This window comes from Chelonoidis abingdonii, chromosome 7, assembly GCF_003597395.2.
Source record: "Chelonoidis abingdonii isolate Lonesome George chromosome 7, CheloAbing_2.0, whole genome shotgun sequence".
In the NCBI taxonomy this organism is placed as follows: domain Eukaryota; kingdom Metazoa; phylum Chordata; order Testudines; family Testudinidae; genus Chelonoidis; species Chelonoidis abingdonii.
In genome coordinates this window covers 64,136,304-64,146,066 of record NC_133775.1, presented here as the reverse complement: position 1 = coordinate 64,146,066, position 9,763 = coordinate 64,136,304, and the positions used below count along the sequence as shown (strand labels likewise).

The 9,763-nt window shown below is 40.8% G+C and overlaps 1 protein-coding gene across 8 annotated transcripts in view; it reads left to right on the top strand.

Annotated features, from left to right (window-relative positions):
* Positions 1-9,763, top strand: part of KIFAP3 (kinesin associated protein 3) — a 160,123-nt gene that overhangs the window by 21,153 nt on the left and 129,207 nt on the right. For 7 of the 8 annotated variants that reach the window (XM_075067952.1, XM_032806145.2, XM_075067956.1 and 4 more), the window contains exons 2-3: positions 8,013-8,144; positions 9,571-9,725. In XM_075067952.1, the coding sequence (XP_074924053.1) occupies positions 8,013-8,144; positions 9,571-9,725 (287 nt within the window). Of the gene's footprint in view, positions 1-4,903; positions 4,994-8,012; positions 8,145-9,570; positions 9,726-9,763 lie in introns of all 8 variants that reach the window. The other variant, XM_032806149.2, reaches the window with a different exon arrangement.

The following is a 9,763-nucleotide window of genomic DNA, read 5'->3' as shown; positions in this document are numbered from 1 at the left end:
GCAGTTGTTCAACATTTCTCTTAAACCCAATGTTGGGTCGGGGGTCTGGATGGGGGATGGGTGGGGTTATGGGGGGAGGTTAGGTCGGGTCGGGGGTGGATAGGGTTGGGTGGGGTTATGGGGAATGTTCGGTTGGGTTTGGAGTGTAGAGCTGGGTGTGCACTATACGGGTGAGGTGTAGATAAGGGGGGATGTCTGGGGATCCCTGAGCAGGTGGAATGGGAGAGTAGCGAGGTAGATAAAGGGAAGGGTTATGGAGGGGAAGGGTGGATCTGAGGGATTGGATGGTTGGGCCTTTTGGTAGGGATGGAGTGATGAGTGGATGATTGTCTGCTGACACGATTGTTTAATTATGAAGCTGCCCCAGTTAGAGATTAGGATCCATCTAGTCCAGCATCCTTTCCTGTTACCAGCTTCTTCAGAGGAAAATGCAAGCAGTCCCAAGAACAGTTATAGAATATTCTGCCCATTGGGAAAGTTTCTTCTTAACCCTTGTCAGTTAGTGGCTGGTTTACTCGATAAGCATGAGTTTTTATAATTTTTTCCTACCCTATGTAATTCTGGATTTTCTCATTATCCATAATTTTTAACCCTTCTGAGCTCCTGGTGATCTCCTCCCACCCCCACCCCCACCCCAATCCTGCTTATCTTCTGCACTGTTCAACAGCCTTTGCAGAGGTTTGATTGGATATGCTGGGACACTCGAGTCACATGCTGAGTTCTGTCACCCCCTTGTTGCTTAGATTGTTTACTTGCATATGTCAAATGACTAAGATCCTTGATTTTAAAATGCAGTGAAAACTACCAATGATTTCTGATGACCATTGATTCTGCTGTGAAGATATGCTCATAGCTGAAAATTGAGTGGTCATCAGGTGTTAAAGTTGCAATGGCCATCTCAAAGTCAGGGCTGTCCTTACCCATAGGCAAAGTATGCAGCTGCATAGGGTGCCAGGAAATTTGGGGCACCTGCGTGCAGGTGTGTGCTGCTCCAGCCACTGTTCCGGCTCTTCCCCAGGGCCTCCACCCCATCTCTTCCCGCCCCAGCCCTGCCTCCACTCCCCTGAGGACTCCAGAAGTGGTTGGGCCTGCACTCACCGGTTCCCCCCAAGCCTGGGAGCCAGGGGAGCAGAGCAGGCTCCATCTGGGTCACTCCACTCCTGCCCGTTCCCCACAGAGGCCTGGGGCCAGCCCACCCCTCCTGTGGAGGCCTGGGGCGGGGCCCCGCTCAGACCCCACCGCAGAGGCCTGGGGCCAGCCCCCCACCTCTCCTCCCCATGGAGGCCTGGGGCGGGGCCGCACACAGCCCCCACTGTGGAGGCCTGGGGCCACTCCCATCTCCCCCCCACCCGGGCACCAAAATAGCTAGGGACAGCGCTGTTCAAAGTAGTACCTATCTTAATGTGTATATTCTATGAAGACCACTTCTGTGATCTCAGAGGATTTTTTTTCCAGCATTTTCAGCAGCAGACTTTACATTTTTGTGTTCTAGAGAAACTGCTGAAACAAACCCAGTGCCCTATTGTTTGGCATGGCTCTGGGCAGATGTGAAGCATAGCTCTCAGTTTTTTCCCTTGTCAGCGTCCATGCAGACTCCCACCCCAACATTCTGTCTGGGTCACTGTTGTAAGTTGTTAGTGTATGGGGGATCACAAGAATTTTTAGCCTTGTATATGCACAAAAATTGCATCAGTTTAACAAAATTAGATTTGAAAAGAATGAATTTAAACTGGAGTAGACCTCGATGTGGATGCTCTTAATTCAGTTGACACTAGAGCTAAATCGATGCAAATTTTGTGTGTAGACAAGACTTTCCTCTTTTAAACCTTAATAGAGATTCTTGTCAATTTCAAGAACCAAGCAGGCAAGTGAAGTGAAGGGACAGTATGGCATGGCTGTATCATACTAGCAACCTGGCTCAATCTTTGTCCTTCAAGCCTTGACGATCATCCAACATTTGGATTTTTTTTTCAAGTAGATGGATGGCTGCAAAACTTAAGAATAGAAATGTTTCATTTATTTAAAAAACAAAAACATTTTCTTTGTGGCACTGGAGACCCATATATACTACTTTTGTTCTAGGGGATAGTAAATGATAAGTGCAAAGAAATGTTCAGAGCTTATTTAGTGCTTTTCGGCTGTTATCTCAAAGCACATCTCAAAGTTTAGGCTTTGAGATGAGGACATTGAGTTACAGGTGAAAGAGCAACTTCCCTCACAATGATTGGGCCTATCTGCATGCAAGAGGAAGAAAATGGCCCCAGGCCACAGAGGAGAGGCTACTCTAGCCTGATAGTAGAGCATAGCCTGTGACCCATTATGTGGTCCCCTCCCCTGGCACAAAGAAAGAAAAGAAGAGGATCTCCACAGCAATAGGTCCCGTGCTCACCCATGCCTCCACCCTACATAGGGGCAGGTTCCATGAGGAAAAAACTTGAAGGCAGTGCTAAAACTCATTGTGGGCCAACTAATTTGGGCAGGCTTGCTCTTCAGCCTATTCAAAAATATTACCAAGTTTGACAATTAAAACAGTTTTTGACTCTGCATAGAATATTTAATTAGTTTTTCTGCATGTAAAACTGGTAGAAATGAATTTGGAAGAGAATTAAAAAACTGGCCACCTTTGACGGTCATCCTACTACTAAAACCTTTATCCTTAAATTTTGTGTGATTGTGTAATTAAAGATTATATAGACATGCACACAGTTAAGGCTTCCTGAGTAACCTTAAGAAATCTACTAGGTGGGCCTTATTACAAATTCCCTCTGCCCTCCAAAAAGTAGACCTTGAGTGAAGCAGTCTCACAAATTACAGTTCCTCTCCCAAACTCCTTCACTCAAGTCCTAATACCTTAAGGTGTTGAGCACCCTCAATTTCCATTGTTTATAACAGGAGCTGAGGATGCTTAATCTCTCAAAAGATCAAGCTCACAAAGCTTTCCTGAAATAGCCTGTTACCGAAAATCTATAGATATAATGAAACAGGTTTGGACTTGCTTGATTTATATCTCATGGTGGTGGTGAATTGTAAAAATCAGCCAAGCCAAGTAACAAGCCATCAAAATCATCCTGAGACACTGAAGTTTCAGGCTCTGGAAAAATAGGTACTGTAGAGGCCTGTGCTCCAGCAGAAGGGATTTGTGAACATCTTGGAGTTCTTCATTTTTTATTTTTATTTTTTGGGTAGTGCTTCAGTTCACTGTTTTGTCAACAAAACGTGGTAGTGTAGACAAGGCCTAAGACAGTGGTCCCCAACCTTTCAGTGTGACGGGCGCTGGATGACTAGCCACTGAGCAGCACAGCTGCTGGACAAGCAGCTGCTGAGAAGGAGTAACACCGAGAAGCATTGCCGCCAAAATGCCACTGAGAAGCAGCATCCTCAAGAGGTGTCGGCGCCTAAATGCTGCCGAGAAGCAGCGGCTTTTCGGCAGTGATACTTCTTGATGTTGCCACTTCTCAGCGGCATTTCAGCGGCTGCTTGTCTGGTGGCCACACTCCGCAGCAGCAGGGCGCTCCCTTGTCAGTAGGCGGGTCCACATAGATGCCCCGGTGGGCGCCATGGTGGGGACCACTGGCCTAAGACTTGTCTTATCTTATCAGCAGGATCTCTGAGAAGAGGAACTGCTAATTGCTAATGGCATCAGTCTCTGGGGAAGCTGAGGATTAGGAATGCAGACTTTCAAAAAACGGGCATATTTAGAAAATTAAATGCCTTTTCGGATCCTCTGACTTCTATATGAGGCCTATCTTTCTGATTCTGTGATTGATCTGTCATGGGTTGGATCACAGAAACCCCGCTGGAAGCTGCCAACTGATGTGCCAAGACTACCTCTGCTCCTGTTTTCCCTGCCTGCTCAGGACTCCAGCACCCTGTCTTGCTGAGCCAGACACTTCCGTCTGCTTCAACAAAGACCCAGGGTCTGAATTACTTGCCTCAAAGCTGCAGGTTTACCTGAAAGCAGCTCACAGAAGTGTGCTTGTCTTTAGCACTCAGATGCCCAACTCCCAATGGGGTTTAAACCCAAATAAATCCATTTTACCCTGTATAAAGCTTATGCAGGGTAAACTCATAAATTGTTCACCCTCTATAACACCGATAGAGAGAGAGGCACAGTTGTTTGCTCCCCCAGGTATTAATACATACTCTGAGTTAATTAATAAGTAAAAAGTGAGGGTGGATTTGATTTAAATCAAATTGATTTAAATCACTGGTCAGGAAGACTCGATTTGATCATGGATTTCTACATAAAAGTGCATTCTTGTTGGTGGTTATAATCTTAATACATATTCTTCACAACTCAGAGATAGATGTAGGTTTCATTTTTAGAAGGGACACACTATACATTTTTAAAGTGATTTATTTTGAAAACTTTTCAGATGAGTTTTACAGCTATATCAGAAAATGAATGATTGTTTGGTCATTTCATTTACCAAAGGTAATTGAAAGAGATAGTTCACCTCCCAGTGGCTTCATAAATATCTCCAATTCAACAGGTTAATCATTAATATTTGGGGGATTTTCTTGCCATGCTGTATTAGGAGGAGAACATCACCAGACAGGCATTTCAATTGTTTTATTTAACTAAAACAACAACATTATGTATTCTAGATTTTCTCTCTTCAACAGCAAACATATAATATTTTAACAAAACAAGCCTATGAATTTTTGAAGTTAGTTAAATATTCAAGTTTTTTAAAGTCAGGATTGTTTTTGTTAAAATAGTTTTTAAATAGAATAGTTAAATGAAATTTAAAAAACAAAAAACAAAAATTAAATCAACTGTCAGCCAGGTCAACATGAGAAACTTAAAATATTGGCTCCTGCAGCTATCAGTCATCTGCACCTTCATTTTCCTCTTTGTTCATAATCTGGAAAAGAAAAACAAGCTTTCCTGTTTTTTCAGGTCTCAAACGATTTCTCAGTTTGGAATGAATTAGTCCAAAGGACAACAATATTCTTTCTACATCGGCAGAAGAAGCTACTGCTGTTAAAAGTGAGATTATCACTTCAACAGTGCCTGAATTCAAATGCTTAAGTGACTCCTACTAGTTCACTGGTGTAACTTTCTTTAAAACATAATCAGCAAACATATATTTCTTGAATGGTTCACCCTTAGCTCTGAAGTTGGCATTATGGAGGGTTGATTGCTGGATGTCCATATCATAGCCAACTGCTCTTCTTCAGCAGTTGAGGTTTGACCCTGGTACCGAGTATTGAGAATATTTGCAAGATGATGAGCTGGAGAGAGTGCTTGTCCCATTCGTGTTTTTAATGCTTGTAATTTAACTCCGTCACTGCATATTTCTCTTTTTAAGATCTCACTCAGTTCCTTCCAAATTTCAACAGTGTCAGCAATAAAACCTATTTAAATAAAATAAAATACGGAACCTGTTTAAATAAAACAAAAGCTATTTCCTACCTTTTGTTCAAGGCTACAGAAGTAGGCTTCAGGGTAATCAGCATGTGTTCAACATTTCTCTTAAACCCAATGTTCAGAACTTCGGATGTGACAGTGCCATCTGTTTGTTCACAGTTTTGTTCACAAACTGGCATCAGATTAGGCCAGTTCTTGATATAGTGCTCAAAACAGTCCATTAGTGAGTTCCATTGCATGTCTTGTAGGAAAGTTAGCTTGGTTCCTCCAACGTTTTTCAAAGCAGTTGCTGCAAAGTAGTTGTTACGGAAGTATTTTGTAATTTCAACAACATTAGCCTTTATTTCTGGAACACTGAAGTCTTTGGCTTGGAGGTGCATCAAATGAGCACTGCAACTGTATGTTATTAGCTTGGGACTCTCTTCATTCTCTTCTAAATAATTTCTTCTCGTCTTGGATACATTTGCAGCATTGTCTGTGACCAAGTTGCATGCTGGACTTTTGAATTTTTTTTCACAGTTTGTTATAGCTTTTACTGCTACTTCTTGTAAGTATTGTGCTGTGTGCACATTTCCTGTATATCAATTGTTTCTGTAAAAAAGACATTCCCTTCTTCTGTTGTCACACAAGCACATACAACAGAATCATTGTGGACATTGCTCCACCCATCAAGACTCAGGTTAACAATTTTACCTTCTAGACCTTTTGCACACTGCTCAGTTTCTCTTCATACACTTTATCCAGCAATTTGCCTGTGACATCTGCTCTGTTGGGTGGACTGTATGACTGAACCATGTTAATGAAGTATGGATTCTCAATCGTACAGTAAGGAGCATTTGTTGCATAAACAAATTGGGCAATTTTTTCCATCAATTACCTCTTTTTGTAATCTGCTGGTTCTTATCACAAACTTATCTATGGTGGTTTCTGGATGAGGGAGATTTTTTTTTTTTTTCTATTCACTATAGCTGATATACTGTGGCTATGTGATATACATGATGTGACTGGAACACTATTATTGGCAGATAACTCTGAAACTATAGAAAATGATGGTGATCTTGAAGGGGATAGTCTTCAGAATCCTGTATGTTGAGGTGGATGCTCCTCAACAAAATAAGTTAATGTAGTTTTTTAATTATCATTACCACACTGCTCATTTAGTATTACTCATTGTATTCATTGACACTCAGTACTACTTTAAAGGTGAAATTGTAAAAGGGAGATCTGCCTATTTCAACTATTTCATTTTAAATGCGGTTGTGATAAAAAAAAAATGTAATACCATAGAGTAATAACTATATTTTTTGCTCAAACATGAGTATTCAGGAATAGTCCAGAAGGAATACAGGCAGTCCTTAAGAAAGAAATATGAAATAAAAAACTTTACCAACCCGAAGATCCTGCATGTTCAGACATGTTCCTTTCATCGTCTTCAACTCCGTTTCCTCCTGAGAAGGAACATTTCTCATGATGTTGTTTCATTTGGGCAACCAGGCCTTGCATTTCTTTGTTGCACTTTTTGCATTTTGCACGCATGCCCGTCTTACCCACAGGTAGAGAAACTTCATTAAATATTCCCAAACTGGATCTTTTTTTATGGCCTGCTGCCATTATAAGTTTTCTTTCTAGTGAGAAAATGGTATGGTAGATCTCAAATCTATGAAGGCTACACTCAGAAAGACCTCAAGACTTCTGGAATATGCTGCTCAAACAGTTTCATTTTTGTTTCTGTTGCCTCTCCCTCCCTTCTCACATTTATCTCCAGACTTCTTCTCATTGTCCAGATCTATTCTGCCCCCAACAATCTTCTATTCATTGAACTTTTTGAAATGTTGCACTTTTAGAGAGAGGTAAGGGATTGACTCTGTGTACACAAATTTGCAGAGGGATAATAGGGTTGAGGTCTATTATTTCTCACCTCTATATATTATGTATTTATTTAAAAACATTTTTGCTGTTAACAAGCATGTTATCTTTGGAGCCACAAATCAACAGTTTGAGAACTGCAAAACTAAACATCTCTGATGGTATCTTCTAGACTGAGCACTGAGTCCCATTGGGTAGATAGAAAGATTAACCTAATCTATACAGAAGCCCCTGGTACCCCATAAAATTGTGTCCCTAATCCATGAACTATTGGAACTCATTCACAGAACTTCTTTTTAAAGATTACATGAATGTATTGTCTCTCACTATAGAATTAGAATTTATAATCCCTATTCCATGATGAGGTATCTTTGAGCTGTAGTGTATCTTAATTAAACTATCTTTAGATAGGATTTTTCTTCAAAAAGCATTTTATCAAAAAATCTGATTTAAATTAAAAAAAAATCAAAATTATTTATTTATTTATTTATTTTTTAAAAATCATTGATTTTTATCCACTCTGGCACATACTAGAGCCGATAGACATAGAGGTGCCTTTTATGCTAAGATTCTTGGGTAAATTGAAGGAACGTGGGAGAGACCATGTGCTAATACAAAGAGGACCAAGGCTGGGTTTATGCTGTATAGGTAAAATCGGTCTCGTAATACAAACTACTTGATCAGAGATGTCCAATTTGCATTGACCTGTTTTCCCAGTTATTTCTTGGGCTTCTCATTTAGTCGGTGATGAATTTGTTTTTCTGCCTTGTAGGAAGGTGAAAGGAGGTAACATAGATGTTCACCCTTCCGAAAAGGCCCTTATTGTTCATTATGAAGTGGAAGCAACCATTCTTGGAGAAATGGGGGACCCCATGTTGGGGGAGAGAAAGGAGTGTCAAAAAATGTAAGTTTTTTGGGGTTATGTCTTAAAATGTTCTGGAATTCTAGGCTATGGGTTCTTAAAATTAGTGTTCTATTATATTACTTCCTTTGTTACTGAAACTTTTTCGAACTTCAGAATGTTTTATTAAATTAGTATTAAGTCTGGGAATAGCATATAGGCATAGTTGTTTGCAATGGTGTTGTAGCATATATTCATTGTAATATTAAATTTTAGTTCTTATATAGTGTTTTCCATCTGCACTTATATAGAGTTTTCCATCTCAAGGTACTTCATAAAGGAAAATAATTATCATTCTCCCCATCTTACCTATGGGGAAGCTGAGGCATGGAGAAGTGAAGTTACTTTCTCATGGTCACACAGTGGTCAGTGTCATAGCTTCGGTTAAAACCCAGATCTTCTGAAGCCTACGCTGGTTCTCTATCCATTGGGATACACTGCCTCCCTTATTTGGAGTATGTGTATGTCCAGTTGATGTTAGCAGTTTCATTATATCTGCATTTTCTTTATGCAGGGTACAGTTGTTGTGCCCTCTGTCGTTAAGGTAGCCTAAGCATTTCTGTTGTGAAAGGCCCTTTTCCAGTAACTTCCTCAGACTTTCACCTGGAAGGTGAAACTTTCCAGGTCTGCTTTTTGCTTGAGGGTGAATTTGTTGTTGTTGTTGTTGTTGAAAGATCAAGCATATGTGTTTGAGTGCAGGGGTTCTTTTTTAAGAATAAGGAACAGGGAAAAATAACCATTTCCATTGTATAAGAAAATATTACGGTTGTAGATTTTTTTGAACACATTAAAAATGTTTGTCTGGTTTGCAATGAATCCATGCTATTCCATCTAGGACTCCACAGAAATCCTTTTATTCCACCTCCTGGTCTGTGCTCACAGATATTTGCTCTTGCTTACTCTCTTGTCACTGCTTTGATCTGTGATTTTTGAGTCCTTTATGGCAAAACAGACTTCCCTCTATGGCTGTCCTAATGCAGTGTGAGGAAGCTGCAGGATCAATACTGACAGCAGATTTTATTTCTGAAAGGTATTTTTTCTCTGTTATACTCTGGGAGTTTCATATTAATAAAGGAAAGTTACCTTTAGATAACTTTTTTGGAAATAGACCACTGACTCCTTATTTGCTGCTGTGTCTTGACTAGATAGGAGACATTTGCTAATGCAGCCATCTCTAGAGCTGCTGTTTGACCAGCTGGTGAGAAATGGTCCTACCCTGTTAAGTCTGTTTGACAGACAATTGCTTGCTATTCTGAACTCCAGGGTGCTACTGCCTTCTGATCTCAGCTGTTCCAAACTGTAGCATGAGATGTCTGTAGATCATCTCTGCCTTGACAGACTCATGACTATATATGTTTAAATTGAAGCATTGAAGATGCAAAAATCTTGTATCAACTGAGGAGAAAACGATCTGACCTGTGTCTTGCAGTATTCGGCTGAAGAGTCTTAATGCAAACACAGACGTTGCTTCCCTGGCTCGAAAGGTGGTGGAGGAATGCAAGCTCATTCACCCCTCCAAGCTAGCGGAAGTGGAGCAGCTGCTGTACTACCTGCAGAAGCGCAGAGATTCCTCTTCCGGGAAAGGTAAGCAATAGAGAGAACAGGGGGAATAGGGAGCTGGA